This window comes from Octodon degus, unplaced genomic scaffold, assembly GCF_000260255.1.
Source record: "Octodon degus isolate 3935 unplaced genomic scaffold, OctDeg1.0 scaffold00050, whole genome shotgun sequence".
NCBI lineage: Eukaryota > Metazoa > Chordata > Mammalia > Rodentia > Octodontidae > Octodon > Octodon degus.
This window is the reverse complement of record NW_004524626.1, coordinates 5,272,472-5,295,854: the sequence shown is the minus strand read 5'-3', so window position 1 is coordinate 5,295,854 and position 23,383 is coordinate 5,272,472. Positions and strand designations below refer to the sequence as shown.

At 44.4% G+C, this 23,383-nt stretch overlaps 1 protein-coding gene across 4 annotated transcripts; it reads right to left on the bottom strand.

The window, feature by feature from the left end:
- Nucleotides 1–4,880: 4,880 nt before the first annotated feature.
- LOC101564314 (docosahexaenoic acid omega-hydroxylase CYP4F3-like) lies at nt 4,881–19,335 on the bottom strand. 4 transcript variants are annotated; one of them, XM_004632639.2, is made up of 13 exons: nt 19,301–19,335; nt 18,712–18,910; nt 15,724–15,868; nt 12,209–12,262; nt 11,993–12,120; nt 9,640–9,761; nt 8,586–8,856; nt 7,055–7,121; nt 6,735–6,864; nt 5,866–5,999; nt 5,721–5,785; nt 5,479–5,561; nt 4,881–5,095 (listed from the first exon to the last, which is right to left on the bottom strand). In XM_004632639.2, the coding sequence occupies exons 2-13, from the start codon at nt 18,907–18,909 to the stop codon at nt 4,921–4,923; spliced, it is 1,572 nt and encodes a 523-aa protein (XP_004632696.1). In that variant the 5' UTR covers nt 18,910; nt 19,301–19,335; the 3' UTR covers nt 4,881–4,920. The 4 variants fall into 4 exon arrangements, 2 of the variants coding, with proteins under 2 accessions (XP_004632696.1, XP_012370550.1); XM_012515096.2 differs by lacking the exon at nt 15,724–15,868 and adding an exon at nt 13,308–13,452; XR_002821407.1 differs by lacking the exons at nt 5,721–5,785; nt 15,724–15,868 and adding an exon at nt 13,308–13,452 and having other exon boundaries at nt 5,082–5,095; nt 5,848–5,999.
- Between the last annotated feature and the right edge of the window lie 4,048 nt (nt 19,336–23,383).

Genomic DNA, 23,383 nt, shown 5'->3' with positions numbered 1-23,383 from the left:
GAGAGAGAGAGAGAGAGAGAGAGAGAGAGAGAGAGAGAATCAACTTCTAGGGAAAGAATAGGGGTCAGTACACACACACACATACACACACACACACACATGCACACACACACACACACCAGTGCAAGGAGAGTCAACCACTCTAAGATATCATTCTAATCAAGAATGAGGCTGAGTCACTCATCTCTGAAGTGCTAGGTCAGACGACAGTCACAAGAATGGGCAATTATATCATAGGGAGTATCATATCATAGGGAATATAATCGCATTAAGCTTCCTCCTCTCTTTTTGGAGTCAGGTCAATAAAAAGACCTGGACCCAGCACATCTAAGTGGGTAAAGTCACTCCTACCTCTAGATTCTTGACTCACCTGGTTTCCTGGACATGCACAGAGAGTTTTCTTCTGTTGGGGTATGACCATGTTTGTCCTCTGATCCACAGTGTCTACCATCAGTCATGGCTGCAGCACCTTCTCCTGTAAGCAGCTCACAACCCTCAAGATTTAAGCAGAGACACACCCATGCTATGATAGGAAATGTCTACCCCACATGAACTGTCTGTCATATCTTTCCTTCCTGACTCAGCAAGGCCCTCAAGATCTTTAGATATGCTACCATCAACTTTAGGGAAGGCATTTTACCTAAAGACTTTCCATGAATTTCCTCTAAGTTGGTGGATCAGTACCTTCTTCAGAATCAGTTTGTGATCCTTCATGTCTTTCCTACTCTAGTTTTTGAACAAGAAAACTAGTATCTCATTAGAAAAGATACTATATTTTGTTGGAGATAAAACTGTGGTTAGAACAGATTATCTGTCATTACACATGTTTTTTCTGGGTTCATGGTGAAAATTTTTCTCCATGCATTTATCTATTACTTTAAAACTTATTTATTTGCTTTGCAGTCCTGGAGATCAAACCTAGGGCTTCACATATGCTAGGCCAGTGCTCTACTACAGAGCCCCAGCTCCAGCCCTATTACTTCAACATTTAAATGTAGAGAGCTGGGAGTGGAGCTCAGTAGCACAGCACTTACCTAGCATGCACATGGCCCTGGTTTCCATCTCCAGCACTGTAAAAGATCGAGTGAAGAATACAGTGCAGCAAAGAGAAGTGAGTGCAAGTTTATGAAAAATCTATTTGTGATTAACCAACTTCTCAGGGAATTTTTCATGCATTGGATCATTTTGTGTCCTATTTTTTTCTGGCCACAATCCTGATATTTTCTTTATCTGTGATTCTCACCATTTTGACCAGAATGCATCCTAAAGCTGTGTGTGTCTCTGTATACGTACATCCCTTAGCCTACTAGGGATTCTCTGAGTTTCTCGGATTTATGGTTGATAGTTTTTCATAATTTCTGGAGAATTATCTGGACTTCTTCAGTCCCATATCCACCATGTATGTGTTGAGTCCTCAGCTTATTAAACTCTATTTCCTCACCCGTGAAGTGAATGTAATGACAGAATGATGGCCAGAAGCTCATAAATAAATTGGATAGTGCTAAGGAGCTGGACCCTCTTTAGACTCAACAAGAAAGGCACTTTGCTGGGTCCTTAATCTTTGGAAGCCCACACTCTTGAGCATCTTCCTTTAAAGAAGTCCTCTCTGTCTGAGAGATGCCAGGATTTTCAATGACTCTAGGATGGGCAGTCCAGACCTAAACAGAGTCTAAATGGATCAAATCACCAGAAATAATTGCCTCAAACATTTCAAAGATACCAGGGGTACCTGGAACCTGGTGATGCCATCCCTAGTCTCCAGATTTTTCCTTGTCAACTTTGGACCCTCAGCCCCAAATATGTGGTTGACCAGATGTCCTATGCTGTTCAGCAGCTTCCACATATGCCCTATTGCCATGGCATTTTTTTTCACATTTTCCCTAGGATTTAGCGGCCTAGTGGTACTATAGAGTTGACTTAAGGGAATACCCAGGAGGAATTAAGGCTCTGGAAGATGAGTGTATCAACTGTTGGAATTGAGTTGCATATTCTTTCTCAGTTGCATCCCAGTGTATGTGTATTTTTCGAGTGTAATTTCTTATCTGCAGCATCCAAAAGGAGTAGGTATGGTGTCAGGAGTCCTTTGCCCTGTGCGCTCTCAGTTGCTGCTCAGCATGGCCAACTACAGGCTAACTTCTGGCTCTCAGTCACATGTTTGGCTATTTTTTGGTAGTGACTGTCTCTCTTTTGAAAATGTTTTATACACTGTTGCTATGTAACACCATATGAGCTCTTTCAGTATGTATACTGTTGAGCCCTCTGGGTTTTATTCAGTAAACATGGCATTGACCTCAGAGCATTAAGTGTTAAAGTTCATAGTGCTGTGTGAGACAACACTGCAGAGGCCAGATGGGTAAAATAACTTGCCAGGACTAGAGTAAGAATACCAAATGTAAGAGCTTATTTAGATTAGGCCACTTGGTTAAGGAGGTCAACAGGGGAGACAAAAGGAGGCCTACACATCGGAACATGGAGCAGTGTTCTTTTAAAAGACAAACATATGCTGAAAGGAGAGAACAGCTTGGTCCCAAGCACAAGAATGTCAGAGGGGCTATGACTGTTTTTTGTTTCCTTTGGGCCAGAGATACACCTTACCCCTACAGTAACATATGGACGAGAAGTATGGGGCAATGTGGCAATCCTATCTTTTATGGAAAGAATAATGTTTTGTGGTATTTCTGAAACAGCCCATCTCCAGGAAGAACAAGGGACTCTGATGTAACGCTGAGGGGAAGTCAAAATGTGCTTTATCTATTTGTTTAGCACTCCACATTTAGAGAGCTATCACAAAATACTGTGGACTGGGTGGATTATGAATAACAGAAATTTATTTGTTAGTGCTAGAGGCTGGAAATTCAAAATCAAGCTACCAACAGTTTCAGTGGCTGATGATTATCTACTTCATTGTTTTTAGATCATGTTTTTACTATGTTCTCAAGTGGAAAAGGACAGAACCAGGTGACTGAGGTCTCTACTATAAAGATACCTAAGCCCATTCATGAGTATGTAGATTTCATTACCTAATCCCCTACCAAGGGCCTGCCTTCTAACACTATCCCACTGAGGATTAGGATTTTAATATATGTAGTTTGAGGAAGCACAAATATTTATTTGATAGCACACTCAAACTTGGGCTCAGCCTCATCTGCCCACTGAGAGTAATAACAGGACTTCCCTATCAATGTAGCCCAAACTGTTAATTGTGTTCTTATGAACAGGGTGTGTGGAATTCACTGTGTTCAGAAAACCTGCGTGTAAGAGTTCCATTACAGGACACTGAATATGAAGATCCACTAGGTCTGAGAATTTGGTCGTGTCTCAGTTACTCTTCTCTCGTTGCTGGGACAAATACCCAACACCCAAAAAGAAGGAAGGAAAGGTTTATTTAACTCACACTTACTGGAGGTTTCAGTCCATACTTGGCTGGCTCCAAGGCAGAGTGATACAAGGCAGAGAGCATCCAGTTCATAGTGGTGGAACAATAACAATGGCAACAGAGAGGAAGTCTGTCTCTCTGTCACTCTTATGTCACATTCAGGCTCTCTGACCCAGGCTGGGGGAAGTATACACATCCATAATCCCAGCCATGGATCGCCCATAATCCCAGTGGATCATGACTTAATCTCAAACTCTAGAATTCCTGCCCCATGACTAAATGAGGCTTTGGGGGGCACAACTAGACACAAAGCATGCGGGTCTCTTGGACAATAGTAGAGGCTTCTGTTGAACTGCATATGTGAGTTATACATTGACTAACTGCTGTGTGCTTAGGACATTTTCAGGCACTGAAGGTACAGAACTAAATCATTCCCAGTCCCAGATCCACAAGCCAGCAACCACAACACAATATGAAGGGCTAAGATAGCCATATTTTCTGGGAATTATGGAAAATTGAAGAGGGAGAAATTGTTCTCTAGACTTTAAAGGAAGAATATGAATTTTCTTGACTGATAGAGGAAAGAACATTTCAGTGACAGGGACTGAAATTAGCAAATGTAGAGAGTAGAAAAATGTTTGCTAGCATCATGGCCATATGTTAGGGCAGCAGGAAGGAGGAGATGGACCATGGACAGAGGCTGGACTATGGAGTTGGGGCTAAATTTTACAAGTGACAGAGATATGTCCTTGGCTTGTCTTAGAAAAAGGCCTTAAATGTATGTTTTCTTCCTGAACATCTACTCTGTTTGGCTGTAAACAGTGACCTAGGTCAGTATCTTTGTATTTAGGGAGGCTTTGCCTGAATCCAAACTATCTGTTCACGGTCAAATAAGTAGTAACAGCAGCCTCATACCCATACCAGTCATCAGGACCTGAAAATGGCTAACTATTCTGGGGCTGGGAGACAAATGGTCTGGGGCATCCAGTTTGTTATCCAATAAAAGGGTGAATCATGCACCAGGAGCTACAGCACCTCCATCAGTCTCTGCTTGAATGCCCCTGAGAGGAACAGACAGAGGGATGGGGCTTTGCACAGCAGGAAAAGGACTAAGAGCCCAGGAGAACCTGCAGGCCCTCCTTCCCTGTGCTCTGTACAACCCAAAGCCCTCAGTGCTGCACCTACCCTCACTTTACACAAAAAGAGGTCTAATTCAGAGCCTCGATCTTGTACCTGAAGTCCTCCTTTCATTCCTACTCCTTTGCTGCACAAATACCTCCTGCAGCCATGCCCTACAAGCAAATACATCTGTGCTTGAACAGTAAGAGAATCCACCATTAGTGCAGAAGTGCTGTGCTTAACCAGAGAGGCAGTCAGGGTACCTAAATACCACCAGGTCCTCCTCTTCCAACCACACCCACCCATGGGTCCCCAGCTCCCCTAAGGGTGCTCACTGAGGCTCAGCCATAGATGACAGCACAGTTTATTCATATTCGCCAATGAAGGTATAGTCAGCTGGGTTCCAAATTAGGCCTGAGATCCTCCTAGGCGTCTGCACTGAGCAGCTCCAACTGCAGCCAAAGCCCGCCCTCTGCGCGCAAGATCAGCTCTGGCTTCCTGCGAGGTTCCGTGTCATCGGGCAGGAGACGGAAGTGCAGCAGAGTCAGTGCCAGCACCACCTTTATCTCAGTCATGGCAAAGGTTTGCCCAATGCAGTTCCTGAAGACAGGTGGGCAGGGAGGGAACCATGAAAAAGTCCGTTGTTCCTGAACCTGTCAAGGGACTCCACCCTACCCTGATGAACAGCTCCAGGGTCAGTGACATCTGCTAACCTTGCCTGGACGCCAATTGAACTGTGTGTGTACTCCTAGACTCCAGCACCCAACTCAGATCAAAAGTGACAAATGCAGGGTTCTGAGCCCACAGCGGGCCCCTTCCACACCTACCCAACCCTCCTCCACATCTTTGCATGTAACCTGTATAGGCAGCTGGAAGCCAACTGAGTACTGGGACCATCCAAAACTGTCCCTGATTTCCTTTGTGTGATGCCCAGACACTGTCCCCCTCAGCCCATCCCCAGCTCAGGTAGCCACTGTTCTCACCTGGGCCCAGCAGAAAAGGGGATAAAAGCTAGAGGTGACCTGTCCTTGCTGTTTTCTGAGTCAAAGCGGAAGGGATCATAGACCTGGAGAGAAACCAAACCAACAGGAAAAATCAGATGCAGGTGTGGCAGGGGTGGATTTCCCCCTTCAGATGGCCTCCCCCTCCTTGAGGCCCTGGTAAGAAAGAAGAATGAGGCAGGGGTGGGATGGGGTGAGTGGGGAGTGCGGGGCAGAAGCAGCACCTCAGGGTTGGGCCACACAGCTGGGTTGTGATGGGTACCAAAAATACTGATGAGGCAGATAACACCTGTGGAAGAAGAAGACATTGTCAGGACAAGGCCCCACAGCTAGATGAATGCTTGTTCCTACCTCTACCCATTGTGGCACCTTTGGGGATGATCCGACCATCTGGTAGCACAATGTCCCGGGTGCAGCTGCGGGAGACCACTGTGGCGGGAGGGTGCAGCCGCAGACTCTCCTTGATGCACATAGTCAGGAAGGGCAGTTGGGCCAGGTCGTCCCTAAGGAAACCACAACCAACAGCTATCCAAGGGGAGGAAAACAAACTACTAGCTCCACATTTCCCAGTGCAAACTTTTCTCCATGTAATAATATAATTCCTAGGCAAGTCACATCATTGAGATTAGCAAAGAAAAAGAACTAGAAAAGTATTCATATCTAGGACTTTCCTACCCCAGAGAAAGTAGGCTTGTGGAAAGCAGATCCTTGAGCTGGGTCTGTCCCAGTCTTTTGTAGCACAGAAAGGGTGAGATAGAACAGGGGATGGAAAGGCAGAGGGAATATTCACTGAATGCAGGATGGATGGAAGAATGACATAGGCATGCTAGATAATAGACAACTTTACGACCACAGGTGTCCCCTATGAATCCCTGGACTGAATGTTAGAGTAGGAATTCAGATACAAGTGAACTCCAAACCTCCAGGAAGAGAAGATAGTGAAAAAATAGAATTTGACAGAAAAAGAAAGAAAGGGGGGTAGTGTACGTATTGAACATATGTAAAGTGGCATTGTCTGCCCTCATACATTGTCACTAATTTTCTCAGCAGCCCAGGTCTTTCTGTTCCTAAGACTTCCCCTTTGCTGCTCAGGCTGGGTGCTAGGGCCTGTTTCTGGAATCAGCGCCTACACTCACAAGACAATAACGGCATAATAAACAACATAATAATCCCTCTGCTCCAGCCAGAGAGTAGCAGTAAAGGGGGCTCACGCACAGGCTGTCAGAACCTGCACTCACCATTCGATCTCTTCAGGCTCACGGCCCCTCAGGAGCTCTCGCACCTCCTGCCGGCAGCGCTCTTGGTATTCTGGGTGCTTCGCCAGGTTGTACAGGACCCAGGAGAGACCACTGGCTGTGGTGTCATGGCCTGAGGAACAGCCAACTTGGATCTCTGAGCTGTTTCAGCACCACAGGGTGGACAGCGCCCATCCATTGAGACCCCAGGGAGGAAGCAGGGATGGGAAGCATGGGCAGAATGGGGAGATCCAGGACCTAACTTCCACATTCCTGGATGGAGATACCACACACAATGCATAGATCCACACTAGGACCCTCACCTCCAAACATGAAAGTGTCAGCCTCTGCTCGTATGTCCTCATCTGACAGTTCCTTTCCATCTTTGTCCTGCAGAGAAGGTAAGACCCCCCTGAATATCAGCATCTCTGTGGAGTCCTAGGTTTAACCTCAGACACCCTATGAAGATTATTGTTCCTTCCAGAAACTAAACTCTACTCATATCATTAGATTTATCTTGATTACCACTGCTGGAGTCCCCCTCCAGTGGGCATCTTCTTTGCCTTCCTTGTGCCTAGTTGTAGCAATCAGGGCTCACTGAATATTTTCAAGTTTCTGTATGATGAGGGACTTCTGAGAAAATTTTAATGACAATCCTCTTTAAAAGGTGATTGAAAGGCAACTGACCTTGCACATTAAAGAATATGCGTTATGCCAAAGACATTTCTCACATTCTTGGGAGATAAATACAGAGAATTTATCACCTCTAGAGAAACGTGTTTTGTACCAAAGAGCAATTGCTTATATTCCAGAACTATGTTCTCACTCTCTTGTCCCTCTGTCTCTCTTTTATCTTTCTCTTTTCTGGAGGGAACAAGAGGTAGATAAGCCAGCTCCACAACTGGTAACATGCTGGCCTTTCTCTTGGGGTCTAAACTCGACTGCCATGCAGGTATAAAGGTTGCATGACCTAGAGAAGGAGATTTAAGGAGACCCATCACTTCTCGAACTTTTGGCTGAGATCAAGTATGAAGAAGGGGATCCATTGCTCCTGTCCTCCTTAGCTGTTATTGCTGTAATAAATGGGCTGCCTGATCAAAGAGTTTAGTGTATCTATCAGCACAGGCATAAACACAGACATAGCTATGGAACATTATCTTACTAGAGTGACTTCTAGAACAAAATCTCAAGCCCTTCAGCACTTCAGGCTTAGATTTCTACTTCTGGTACCATTCTAGATCCATATCTGAAATTTGCTCCTCTCTGGCTGGCTCATCCCTTCCTTGGTGATTTCTGGATCCAGCCAGAGTGATGTGATCTGATATATAAAGATGCATGATACCTGCTTACCACTACCTCACCTTTACTTTGCTCCTTAATTTTTTATATTTTAGAATTTCTCCTATAAAAGAAGCCATTTATCCTCCGCTATCTGATTTATTTCACTTACATCATGGTCTCAAGATCCATCCATTTGCCTACAAATGACTCAAGCTTATCTTTCATTATGGCTGAGGCATGCTCCATTGCGCACATGTACCACAGTTTCTTTGTTCATGCATAAGTTAGTGGGAATCTAGCCTGTTTCCATAATTTAGCTACTGAGATTTGCACTATAATCAACATGGCAATGTATGTATCCTTGTAATACAATGTCTGTATTTAGATATCTCGAGAGAGAGAAAATGATCTGGGGAAGGAGAAAGAATGGAGGATGAGGGCAAGGAGATTATAGGTGATAAATAATATAGATGGATGGATAGACAGATAGATAGATAATAGGTTGACACCAATTCACACATAATTGCTATGTGTCACAAAAATATAATTCATTCTACCCCTTGAGAAGCCCACCTTGCTCATCAGGAGCACATCGATGAAATCCAAAGTTTTGGCCTTGGCCTTGGCCTTGAGGAAGTCATCAATTCCCTGATTACTGAGGGTGCGACGCCGCTCCTGGATGACAGCATCTGTGAAGTCATGCACCACGCGGCAGGCCCGACGGAAGCGCTGTCCATCGCAGGTGAGGTGGTACAGGAAGTCCATGTGCAGAAAGAGCTGCTGATGTCTTTTGGACACAAGGGCGCTGAGCTCCAAGATGGCTGCAATGTACTCGCTGGGCTTGCTGCAGGGTGAAGGCATAAAGGGAAGAAACAGCTCAGCAGACCTGAAGCCAGGCAGGCCCTTCACACCAGCAGCTGGCAGCCATGTCGCACTAGGAAACTGAGTAGCCACACACACATGGACTCACAGATACACGGTATGGATGAGCCACAGAACTTGATGTCCACAATCTCATCTTTTTCTGCATCCAGTCTCTATGAGGTCCGTCTAAACCCTAGGTTCCCAGAGCCTAAGGAGAATACTATCTCTTCTCTTCTCTCCTAACCAGTGTCTAGTCTTGCCTGAAACTTCCACAGCTAAGACTTCATTCTATTCCATGTGATCCAGTGCTATTCATACCCTCCTTGCATCCAGTGTCAACTCCATTTACCATCTACAAGACAGGCAGTGTTTCACAGAGCTCAGCTTTGGTCATGCCTAACATTACCTCAAACACCACTCACTAGTTCCCTGTTAGCTCAGGGTGAAATTCACAGCCCTTTGACAGGCTTTTCAGTGTCCTTAAGATCTCCTTAAGATCTTCCTACTCCTCCAACTTCATTTCCAAGGCATCTCCTCACTACCTGTTTCATAGACATTACCTATAGAAGCTACTTGCCTTTGCTAAGACAAATTCACCTACCTGGAGAGAACAATCCCTTTTTCTCCCTGCCATTCAAGGTCAAGTCTGACCCACTTCCTTCAGGAAGGATCTTCTGGTCCCTCTGGTCAGTCTTCCCTTCCCTATCACCCCCTTGACTCTATGGTCCAGGTTCCAGGCCCAGGTTTGAAAGAAAAGACTCACTCCTGACAGTTGCTCTCAAAGCTGAACACGCATTTCTGCAGACTGTCCAAGGTCATCAGGCTGATGTGTTCAAACATGTCCAGACGGGCATTGCCTTGGGAGATCAGGCGCTGCCACTTGGCCTGGCCAGAGATGGGAAGGAAGCTGTGGTCAAACCTTGACTCTTTTGAGCCCTCTCCAACCCCAGTCACCAAGATGGATTCCCCAGAACCGGCTTCCTGAACCTGCCTTATGTACCCAACTGTAGGGAAAACTAGGCTTGGTTAGGCATGAAAACCATTATCAGGAGGAAAGGAAAACCCAAAGCTGGGAGACAGGAACCCTGAATTCGGGTCCCAGCTCTGTGTTCCACACTTACTGAATCCTTGGTCATTGGCCTCCCCTAGGTCCCACATGTCTAATCTTCAGCAACAGTTAAGCTCAACTCCTTTGGACTCAGTTAAACTAGTGCTTCCCTGCTCCACCACACCTACTTCTCTTGTTAGCGAGGTAAACTTAAGCAAGTTCCTTAATCTGTCAGACCTTCATATTTTCCATCTGTAATGGGGCAAAAATAACTTCTACCTTACATGATATGAGAATGAAGATTGATGGCATGTGCTATGGAATAGGCATGTAGCATCTTTTCTAATATATATAGAATGCTCCTATTTTCATTGTGATAATTCAGTGAAATACCCCTACCCTAAAAGTTATATCCCTTGGCAGTAAGTATCTTTCCTGACAGGACAAGCACACCCTCCGCTAATGTTAACTCGGACCATTTCTCAGAGATGTGTTGGCAAAGAAAAACATGCAAGGGTGAAGAAATGACTCTCCCTGGACAAATAGCAAGCTAATTTCTGCATGTTCTAAAAGCAGAATTCAGGGTTGGTGAGATAGCTCAGTGGACTAAGTGCCTGGTTAGGCAAGCTCAGGGGCAGGGGTTTGATGCCTGGCATCACGTGCCACACCGGCCTCATCCCCAGTCGCGCTGAGCAGGGCCCCCAGTCTGGGCATGATAGCTCATGCCTGTAATCCCAGTGCTGGGGAGGCTGAAAGTGAGGATCATTATGAGGCCAGGCTGTGTAGTGAGACCCTGCAAAAACAAATGAACAAGAAAAAAAAATTCAACCAAGGAATCTTGTATCTTCTGGTAGAATACATGAAACAATAAGGAGCTAATTTAGCAGCTTTTCAGAAGGATAAAGGACTCCATACAACTATCCAGAAACTCTTACCTTCTTCCTGTACCCACAGCCTGTGAAATGTGCTTGTTTTTAAATTTTTACTGGTACTTGTTTGCAGTACACACTGTTAACATCCCTTGTATAGAGTTGATACATGGAGATAACATGTAATTTCTATTTTCATTGTTTTCCCTTCTTCTTTCCCCTTTCTCCATCACTTGATTCTCTTCTCTTTTGAGAAAGATCTATCTCCATACTTCCTATTATCTACCTTCTACTTTACACTGCACTTAAAATTTTAGCTTTTCATTTGAGAAAAACCATATGAGTAAAGGATGGAGTTCAGGAGCACAGTGCTTGCCTGGCATGCATGAGGACCTGAGTTTGATTCTCAGTATGAAAAAATAAAGTGATATTTAAGCATATGTGTCTGGTTCAGGGTCTCAAAGTGTAACATCATTGCTCAGAATCCCCTATTTAGAAGCAGATCTCCTCTTAAGTTCTGTGCAAGACTTTTGACAAAGGTCAACACATGTGGTAAAAACAAGGAATTCATAACTCTAATAAAACTAAGCTTCAAGAGGCACTGACACTTCCCCTTGCTCTCACCAGATGGTGTCTCTCATATGAACAACTCATGTGTCTTTTGAGAGCCTGTTTGTCCAAAATTAGGTTGTTCTCAATCAACCTAAAAATGTATACACCGCCAACATGGGAGAGAACTGATTCAGGACCAGCAAAGCTTTCTTTCTGACTCAAGGCTTATCATAAATCATCAATAAACCTATCCCCTTACTGAAAAACCAGCTTCCTGACATATGCATTTGTGAGCATCTGTAAGTCCTTACTGCTTTGAACAAACGAGTTCTGAAGTGGCTGGTTGCCCCTCTACAGATTCCATGAGATGTTCTTCTTTCCTATGATCAGTTTCTATGACTTCTAAGATAGAAATATGGAAACTAACTCCTTCCAAGCATCCAGAGTATGCTAGGGACATGACTCCATTAAATTCTCAGCACCACATAAAAAGTAGAATTTTCATCCCCATTTTATAGATGAGAAGACCCAGACTAATAAAGAGCAATGGCCTCAAAGCAACCCATCAGAACCAGAACTCTAGACTTGATCTGCTGTTGCTCCTTCACTTCCAGCCTCCAGCTGGGATCCTGGGCTTGAGGACTCACATGCATGACCTTTGTGCTGTCGTTGAAAATCTTCACATAGGGCTTCAGGATGTTGAAATGGAAGGCGGGTGTCAGCATGCGTCGGTGGGAGCTCCACTTGTCACCAGCACTCAGCAAGAGCCCATCCCCTGTGGGGCATCCATGGGCAGTGGGCAATGGCAGCTCCTTTCCTTGGACCCTGCATTGTCCCCAAGTCATTCACCTGCAGGTACTCACCTAGCCAGGGTTTCAGAAAGCGGTAGAAGACCATGTCCTTGGATGTAATTGCAGCTGATATGAAGAAGAGATATCAGAGACCGTGGAGAAAGAAGGGAGTCTTAGGCATGGGGGAGGGAGTTGGAGGCCCCAGTCCAGTGTCTGCACCTCCCCCTCCCAGACCTAACATGTCAGGAGGGAATCCAGGAATAAAGGAATTGCAGGAGGGGAGACATAAAAGGAGACCAAACTAGGCAGCATCAGCAGAACACAGGAAATTCATAGCCTAACATGGCTTAACACATCACAACACAACTTGACCTGACTCTTACATGATCCAATGTGTTCTACAACAACCAAACACAGAAAAGACTCGATAGAGATCTTCACACAGACCTATGACATCCTATCTACTATCTCAGGTCTGACATCTCTTGCCTTAGACCCGAGACATGTAACATAGGCATCTCAACATAATGTACATGGCCTGTCTTGACATGACACAACATGCTCTGATATGGACAATGGAAGATATAAAATGACTTCAGGATGACCCATAGGCAGTTCACAGACCAGATTAGAGGATGGCCCTCTTAATATCAGAGATAATGCTTACATGAGACTCAGCTGGACCTTGAAAATCATGGAGATGTACTTTGACTCTTGCCCTAGACAAAAATCAAAGATCACAGACAATCCCCAAACATGGTCAAGACATGACCAGCAACATGAAAATACAGTCTTAGACAAGGACCACATAAACCCTAAAATACTCCTAGAATTCTTGTTCATCGCTGAGCCTCAGAAACATGGCAATCTTCATGAGATCCAAATTATCATTCAGGTATGATCAATGTAAAACACATCAGGTACAGTGGGGATCCAAGTGTAAATTTATGGCACAAATTGTCAATACATCAGTTATGCCTATACAGGATCTCTCCCAAAGACACTTTAGAGCAAAGCAGACAAGACCAGAGCCCAGACTGGTGGGTTGATGTGGGGCAGAGGTAGGGGTGTCAAAGCTACAGCCCCTCCTGCCTGCACATATTCACCCAATCAGCTGGAGGTATCACAGAGACCTCAGTGACAGGCAGACATAGGTTGCTGTAGTGTCTACCTGGAGCAAAGAGCACAGGCTTGATGCAGGAGGGGTGGAAGATACGGACAACTGCATGCCAGGGCCCTATCCACCAGCAGCACACATCCCTATAGGTGCGTGCCAGGCCCTGGGTGTGCAGGAGACCTTCCTCTGAGCTCTGAATCTGGAAAGGACAAAGAAGACCCAAGGTACATGCCTTTGAATGATACAGATGGACATGTGGTTGCGGTACTCAAACAGAGGCCTCAATATCACCTCCAGTAGCTCATCATACTCAGGCTGAGTTCCTCCAGGCCTCCCTGAGCTTATCCTACAATCACAGCTATTAATATCCCTGTGTTACATGGACATAAAAAGTCCTGCCATATTTGGATCCCCAACACCACCTTTACCTGTGTTCTTTTCTGCCAGATAAAGATACTGAAACTTTGAATTATGAACACATTGCCCAGTGTCTTCCAAACCCTAACATCTCTGAGTCCCAATTCTGGATCTGTCTGTATCATAGCCTGAGTTATTAACCATTATACTGCTTTGTGTTCCCCAAAGTCATAGCACTGGGAACCCTATGCTATGACTCTGATTACTCAGTATTCAGAGTCATGGTCAGTAATCAGAGTCATGATGATTGAATGAGGAGTTTGTTCTATGACTGAGGCCAGGGCAACTAAAATATATGATAGGTCATTAATCGGAACTCTTCCTGCTGTACTCAGTGTCTTAGGTGTGTAGTTGGGGGAGGCAGTGAGCTCCCCTGCTGTGGTGGATTAACTAATGGTCAACTTGCAACACCCAGCTGAACTGAATCTGGGTGGTTCTGGGTGAGGAAGGTCCACCTGAGGATTGTTGCCAACAGCCTAAAAAGGGAATTGAAGAGGAAGATGGTGTGCTGTGATCCTTCTGGAGAAGCTTGTTGAACTGGTTTTCTTGATATGAACTCAGCTATTCTCATCCTCAGAGGAGCTCAGATCTTTGCTGTGGCTGAGGATGGTTGCAGTTCTCTTTGGGGGAGTGCTGGTCCTTACCTTGAGCATCACTTCTTGGATTCAGTGCAGATCCCCCAATCTGCTGTCAGAGATCCTCCACCAACTGGTATAGACTTTCTAGCTTCCTCCACTGACTTTTGGGCCTTCCCAATTCAGATCTTTGTTGCAGACTTGAGTGACACCTGCTGTGAGCTTTAGGGCTCCAAATGGGCTTGTGGAAGACATTGTCATGGGATCAAGGTCCTCAGATGGATTCTTTAGGTCTGTGGTGTGTGGACAGAGATTCCACACTGATCTTCATTTCACTTTTTGGGTTTATATTGTAAAATAACTCTATAAATTATGTGTCTTGTATTAAATCTTTTCCCTAGTAAGCTCTGATGACAATATATGAAAATTGAATTTTTGGGTTTATTCTTTAGAGTGTAAGATAAGGCTACCTTGAAAGTGAAAGTGGCACCAGAGAAGGTAAAACTGAGAGGAGACTGATTCCTGATGTCATTGACACCTGCATCTAGGCATGTTTGTGGACACTACCCCTCTACTCACTAAGTCTTTACAGTCATTATTTTCTTTCCTTCATATAGACTACAAGTTGGTGAGTTTCTATCACTCACAACTAAAAGAAATATTGGTATCTATAAGGAACTTGAGATCTTCCCAGAGTCACCCAGAACTTAGGCACCAGAGCCATGGTTTTTGAGTTACAGTCCTATTTCTACTCAGCCCAGCCTGTACAAGGATGGCAGGGTCAGAGGGAAGGATTCAGGTTGGGAAGAGGTCTGCCAGTCTCAGGGGGAATTCCTAAGGCCTGAAACAGAAGGACACTGACCATCTGGGGGATGGGCCATGGGATAAGGTAGAAAGAAACCAGTCTAGCAGAGCCGAGTGTTAGGAGGATCACAGCCCAGACCTCACACAAGCTGCAAACTATCCTCATTGCTCTGGGCCTGAGCATGGCAAGGCTGGTGTGAGACCTTGTAGCGAGCCTCAAATGCTTCTGATGTGCAATGCACCACCTGCTTCTGCTTAAAAACCTTCCTATTCATCATTCCAGAACTTCCTCAAGTACCTCTTCCTCAGGAAGACTTCAAGCCTGCCTCAACAGAGACTTCACATCTCCCTCTGACCTGTGCTTGAGGTTGGTGATGTCTCTGTCCAAATCCATCTCCTCAATCCTGAGTGTTTCTCCAGGACAGGGCTTTGGAATTAGGTCTCTTGGAGCTTCAGTGGTGTCCAGAACATCAGGATGGGGATGAAGCATGACAGGAGAGGAAGTAGATGGAAATGGGGACTGGTGAGCATATGAAAGTAAGTGGAAAGAGTCTGGGAGAAGAGGAAAGGAACAACTCAGTTGCTTTAGGGGCTTCACAGAGGAGTATGGACAGAGGGGCTGGAAGCCCTTGCATGAATTATGGTACCCACCACCACAAGTTCTACATAGGTACCTGAGGCATTCAGGACAGCTCGGACGAGGTCAGGGTGACACAAAGTGATGAGGGGAATGATGGGACCCATCCAGCTTATAAAGCCCTGGGAGTAGGTGTCCACCAGCTTAGCCACATCCTTCAAGCCCTGTTCTGTGGGGGGAATCTGCAAACAAGGCAGAAGCAGTCACTTCCTCAGAGAGTGTGGTTCAGATGGCAACTGGGCTATGCTAATGAATGCCCAAATAACTGGTGAAACACAATCTCTGGTTGTGTCTGCAAAGTTGTTTGCAGAAAGAAAGAAATTAGCATATGTATCAGTAAAATGTGTAAGAAGCCCCACTCTCCTGTGTAGGGCAGGCATCACCCAATCCACTGAGATCCAGGTGGAACAGAAAAAGCAGAGCAAGGGTGAATTAACTCCCTCTTCTGGAGATGGAACACCCACCTCTCTTTTCCTGCTCTTGGATGTCAAAGACTCCAGAATCTAGGACTTAACAGTATCAGCCCCTCCCTAAGCTATATAATCATGACTTTGGACTCTGTGAATCATTCTACTATCAGCCTCCTGATTCTGCAGCTTGCAGATGACAGATGATGGGAGTTCTCATCTCCATAATTATATAAGAATTGCATAAAACAGTGGGAATGCATGCACACATGTATACATATAAATGTGCATATACACTAGCTTTATATATAATCATGTACTATATGCTTCTGTTTACAACACATTTGAGATTAGCCCCATAAGATTTTAACATAGCTGAGAAATTCCTTATTCCCAGTAATTTTACCATCATTTTTGTGGTTTGGATACTTTTACATACAGAAATACCATTGCGTTACATTACTCATGGTATCCAGAACCAAAAAATGCTGTACAACTTTGTATACAAACACCAAGATACTGTATCCAATAGCCTAGGTGTGTAGTCAGCTATACCATCTCCGCATGTGCAAGATACACTATACTATACTGACACAGGGAACAACTTGTCCCAGGATGAACTTCTCAAAACAAGCCCCAATTGTTAACTTACACATGACTCTGTGTGTATGTGTGTGAATGTGTTTGGGTGCATGCATATCCCATTGCGACTCTTATTTTGGAGAACACTGACATAAAATCTATTCTGGGTGTCAAGTTGGTGTCTTCTTTAGCCTCTGGAGGAAATAGTCTCTGTAGTGAACGTATGTCTGGATTTTTAAGGATAGAGGGACTCCATCTCTTTACCCACAGCATGTTAGTTTATGGCCAGCAGTATGGCTTCTGGGCTTGTCCCTAGGGCTTATTTCACACATTTTCATGTCCTAACTGATCCTCCCCACCTGTAGTTCCTCTCATGGAGAAGAGTTCACACAGCACTGTAGACAGACTTCAGGAGAAGAGAGAGGACCTCTGAAGTCTCCAGCGGGGTGGTGACTTGTACCTGTGAGCATCTGCAGTGCAGTAGACTGTGACACAAGAGCATCCTCTCCAAAAACCCACTGAAACTCAGGACATAAGAGAATCTACTGTAACATCCTGTAACTCAGTGATTCCCAAATTTTCTAATCAAGGAAATTATGGGACCACAGAGGAAAGTGATCAACAATGTAGTGTGCCTAAGGAGAATCATAAGGAGAGAAAACATTCTCTCAGGCTTTCACAGAGAGCAAATTGGTCAAGCAATGACTGTAGCTCATCCACAGGGCTGACACTGACAAATGATCTTCAAACTGTGGTGCAGGGTTTCAGGATATATCCTGAAGGGATTTGACTGACATGTCAGATACAAAAATTAGATTTCTTCTTATATAGGTCTTGCTTTATTTTGGTCTTAACCATCCAGCAGAAAAGTATGAAAACAAAGTATAAAAAGTATTGCCATATTAATATGCAGAGCTGTAAAAGGCTCAAGTCAACAATTTCTGACGTTGCCAGTCCTATGGATAACCCACTACGATTATGGACTACCAGACTATATTGGATTCTTTTGCTGAATTCACACACCTAAAATATTTAAATGGCAATGAAATACCCATCTCTAACAAAACTAAACAAAAAAAGGGGGAAACAAATGAAGGGCCATTTTGTATCTGTATATAAAAAATAGTTAAGATAGATATACAGCTACTTTCTCTTAATTCAATTAAAACGATTTGTACTAATAGTGTTTGGACAGGATATCATGTCTGCATCTTGTATTATGTGTAACCACTATGAAGACAACAATATGCAATGTATTAATTGTTGAAACAATCCTACTAATTGGGTTTGAAACTGTCTATTTGTTTCTCAATAAAATTAATTTTAAAAAAGAAAAATAAAAAAGGGGATGAGCAGATCTAAATCAGAGACAAAAGCATGCCCTGAAGGAAGTTAGAGGGTGTCACAGACAGTTTCTGAAAGGGGAAATGAGTGATGAACTTTTTATCAAGTTGGGCAACAGGGCTTATTATGACATGTTAGAGGAAGAGAACAAGATTAGTTGAAGCTACAAAGAAAGGGGAACAGGGGAGGCAGCTCATAACCTCTGTGTGTGTGTGTGTGAGAGAGAGAGAAAGAGTAGATATGCCCCTGTATTGTGTGAGGGAATTACATTTCATTCCTGTGAACAAGCAAAACCTTAGAGATGGGCTGACCCAAGGACACAATCCAGGGAGCAGACTCTGGACAGTGTCCCTCACAAGGCCTCAGGTCCAGCACTAGGGAACATGGAAGCATAAGGAGTCTTCATTCCATGTAGGTCACCATGAGGGCCACTCACAGGTGTGTCAACATGAGCAAGCCTGGCCTGAAATGAATTGAAAGCAGACTATGGGGGAAGAACAGGGATGAAAGACAAGCTTGGGGCAGTACATCCACGGAACAAGTGACACAAAAGAATAAGTGGGCCACCTCCCTTGTTCTCTGCTGTCCTGGACCAAGACATCCTTCTGAACCCCAATTTCTTGATCCTCTTCCTGACCTTTCAGGAACCCATCCACTCCAGTGTCCCAGACCCCTTCTGTTGTCATGCTTACCATGCCCAGATGACCCAGGATCCAGTTTCGTTTGGGAGGCTGAGGAAAACATTGAAGGCGTCGAGATTTTTCATAGAATTTATATGTCCAGGTCAGAATTTGGGCCAGGAGCCAAGCAACCCCAACCAGAAGCCCAATCAACCAAGGGGAAGCTGAAACCGGCCCCAGTCCCAGCCAGGAAAGGCTGAGCTGTGTCATCCTGCAGGGAAGAGAGGATGGGGATGAAAGGGAGGTTCTGAGGTCTAGGAAGGGGATAGGGAGCTCCAGAGGTGATGGAAAGGAGTAGAGTTGTGAGAAGGGAAGAGAGGGCTCAGAGAGGGGAGGGAGATTCATGGGATGTTGTGGAAGAGGCAGTGAGAGAAGAGATGAAAAGGAGAAGGAAAAGGGGGAAGAAGACAATGAGAATGAAGGAAGAGACTGATTAGAGAGTAAACTTTCCCTAATCATAGAGAAATGGCCAGAGACTATTACTCAGAAACCAATAATTTCCCTGTGCAAATCATCCTCTTGAGTCCCCTTCCCAGCTTTGCCCAATACTCTTCCCGTCCTGGACCAGAACCTTCCATCCCCACCAGTGCTAGTTTGTCACCTTCTTTCAGGAGGTACTTGTCTCCACAAGTTGCTCACTACTCCTCTGAGACTTGTTTAACCCTGGTTGCTGGTTAGGAGGACACTGTAGGAGGCTTGGCTAACATGAGATATGTCAACCAATCCCCACTCTTTCAGCTGCTTCCTCTCTGCCTCCTGCCTGGGCAGGTGTCCAAGACATGGGTGCAAGGGAGAACTAGGCACAGAAAGCAATTACATCAGAGGCACATAACACTGGCTTGAATCCTCAAAACTTGGCACTGTCTGAGTGGGGTGGGTGGCAAGATTGTGTGATGGACAAAGGTCAATAAAGCTCCTGAATTTATAACCACCACTCCCTTCCCAAGGCCGCAGTACTGTACACAGTACACAAAAAGCACCTTATGCCCTTGTTATCACTTACATCAAGTACAATCATAAAAAAAGTGTCCTGGCCCAAATGGCCTCTCACAGATTTAAGAGGAGCATCAAGGTAATACCAATCTTGGTTGGGATGAGCCTAGCCAGTTCAGTTGGGCATGGAACAACTGCTCTAGTCAGCAGGAAGGTGGGACTAAATCAATTAGCTTAGGCCACTTACTATCAACTCCAAGGTTCATAATATGTCACTGCTATAGGACTAGAAAGACTTTCTTGCTGTAGCAGTCTCCAAAATAGAAGAGATTTAGAGTTAATCTTTTAAAAGGAGTTTGTAGTGCCCTAAAAAGAAACCTGTTTCTATGCTAATAAGTCTAGAATAGTCCAGAAGGTTTACAAAAAGCTTTACTGGTTGTCTTCTACTCTTCTGGGACAATTGCCCACAAGGCCAAAGCAAAGGTTGCAAGCAGTAAGAGGATAGGGAGAAAGAACCAAGCTGGATAGCACAATAAGTACACATAAGAGGGACTTGAGTAAATAGTCACACTTGGAATTCTGTGAACATTGTCTTCCAAGCTTCAATCAAGCATTTATCTGTAGCATCCAGCATGATAGAAGCAAGGCTTGCATTGTCTCTTCCACATTAGTTTAAGGGGAGTTGACTCATCCACATACTTTCCAGCAGTCATCTGGGTGTGCCTTTCAACTGGAGAGTGGAGGATCCATGGATGAATTTCTGAAACTTTGATAACTTGTGGTGGTTTATGCCCAGATGATAATTCTGTTCTTTACAGGGGATAATGACAACTTTTTAGGCTTCCAAATTGCAGTCAGGAGTTGAGAAATTTTATCCTTATTTTTAATTTGTTTTCTTTTTGCTGCGAGAAGTCCACTTTCTTTGGATAGCATTCTGTGGATATGATCAGTGTCAAAAGCATACCTTGAATCAGTATACATGCTCACTTTCTTTCCTTTTCTCCGGTTAAGAGTTTGTGGTGGAGCTGGGTGTTTAACTCCATACAGTGACTGCCTAACAACTAAGTAGTCCTAAGTTTGGTTCCTGATATCCTACCCCAAAAAAGAATTGGTATCAAAATCCATATTTCAGCTTGCTGAACAGACTATTCTTGTGGAAGATGTTCAGCTAGGAGACTTCCTGTATGGTAAAAATCAGCATATCCAACTGATGTTTTCCATCCTTGACTGAACTATTTCCATGCATAGACAGAGTGTACTCAGCATCTGACAAGGACTCCATCTGTAGATCTGGCCAGATAGCAAAAATCTCATCAGCCAAAGCTAGACAGTCATGGTCAGGGATGGGGAAACTCAGTGGGCAAAAGGTCACTGGGTTCAGAGATTTAGCCAATTGAAAAATAAGTCAGGCATTTTCACAAAGCAGTCCTTGATATTGAGTAACATGTCTATTTGAAAACCAGTGGTGTTCCCAACTATTTAACAACTCCATAACAGCATGTGGGACTTGAACTGTTAGATTTTGTCCTAGGGCCAAACTTCTTTAATTAGGATGGTTTCTGCTTTTGCTCTTAAGCAGTGAGACCAGCCCTTAGCCACACAGTCTGGACTCTTTGATATACACATGATGGGCCTTTCCAAAGGGCCAATAATTTGGGTCAGACACCCAGTGCTACATAGATCTTCATTCATCAACAAACAGGTTAAAGGCCCTAGTCACATCAGGAATACATAATGCTAGGGGTATTGATAGTGCTTAATTTATGGTCTGGAAGGATATACTTTGTCCTAAAGTCCAAATTATTTTTGTATTTTAGAGAGAAAAATAAAAATGATACAAAATTTTAAGAGATGGTAGAAAATTAACAATGGTTATATTACATATTGTTGTCTTCAAAATGCACACCAAAGAGTCCAGTCCTAGACCAGGCCCAACTGAGATCAGGCCTGGCATACAGGCCTGAGGTGAAACCATGCAGCTGCAGTCCCGGCAGAGAGTGTAGGGGATAGAACCACCCAGCTAGTCCAGGAGTAGAACATCTTGCCACAGGGGCACAACAGGTTCACCCCCAAGGGCAGCAGCAGGAAGGAGCTAAGCATAATAGTTAGACCCCAGCCAGGCACAACTGGATAAATCCAAACTTTGTAGATCTGCACCGGAACTTCAGTAGGTGTTAAGGTTACAACTGCAACAAAGATCTACAACAAAGGTCAGAAGACAGTGCTACACAAAATGACAAAGAGAAGGAGCAAAATGCAATCTCAGAACCCAAACCAACCCATTACAAGTACAGAGGACACTAAGACAGAACAAATTGGGAATCACACAGCTGAAATCAATGAATCAACAGCTTCTGAAATAAAGAAAGAGCTGCAGAAAGGTACAGAGGAACTCAGATCGGAAATGAAAAAAGAAATCCTTGAATTAATAACATCTGCAGTAAAGAATCAAATGCAGAAACATATGCAGGAAACCCAGTGCCCACCCAGAACAAGTGCAGAGGACACTAGTTCAGCTCAAAATTATGAATTAATAGCGCCGATAGTAAATAAGCAACAGCAGAAAGTCATAGAGGAACTCAGAGCGGAATTTTCTGAAATAAGAAAAGAATTCTCAGAACTCAGCATCTGAAGTAAAAAATCAACTACAGAAACATAGAGAGGAAACCCAATCTGAAAAAAAACCCCACTGCAGTGAAAGAATTAATAACTGCTTCTAAAGAAAGACATTGACAGAAAAATGGAGGAGATTAGAAAAATGACCGATTCCTTGAATGAGCAATACAGGAAAGAAATAGATCTCATGAAGCACAATCAAAGAGATATAGAGGAAATTAAAATCTCAATCACAAGCTTGCAAAACCGTTTAAGTGAAAGTGAAGACAGAATTTCAGATCTTGAAAACGCTGGTGCAGCTAGTGAAAAGATGAGAAAAGATCTCTTAAGAACAACTAGGAAGCAGAAGAAACAATCCATCATCTGCAAGACGATGGAAAGATGAACACTGTGACACTAATAGGCATCAAGGAGAAAGAAGGAGTCAAAACAAATGACATTAAAAAAATATGGAGACGACCAGGGGCCTGCCGGATCCTCAATGGACCCAGAGCGCAGGCCCGGCAAGTGAGTGAGACGACCCTGGTGGCAGGATCCTGAACAGACCCAGAGCGCAGGCATGGCGAGTGAGTGAGATGACGCAGGGCAGCGGGATTCTGAACAGACCCAGAGCGCAGGCCCCATGAGTGAGTGAGACGACTGAGGCCGGGATCCTGAATTAGACCCAGAGCGCAGGTACTGTGAGTGAGTGAGACGACCCACGGGAACCTGAATAGACCCAGAGTGCAGGCCCAGCACGGAACCCTTCAGCAGAACTCCCTGCAAAGAGGCTAGAGGCAAGACCCACCCAGGTGATTCAGGAGCAGAACATCTTGCCAGAGAGACACAAAGGGTTCAACTCTAACGACTGCAGCAGAAAGAAGTGGAGCACAGCAGTCAGATCCAAACAACACCCACCTGGAGAAATCTGAACTTCATAGATCTGGACCTGGTAATAACTCTATCTAAGCTCTACACCAAAGGTCAGACAGAAGACAGTGGTATAAAAAATGACAAAGAGAAGGAATAAAATGCAGTCTCAGGCCCCGAGTCCACCCAGTACAACTGCAGAAGACACTAGCACTGAGGAAATTGGAAATCACATGCCAGATATCTTGGAAATAATAGCATTGACAGTAAAGAATCAACTGCAGAA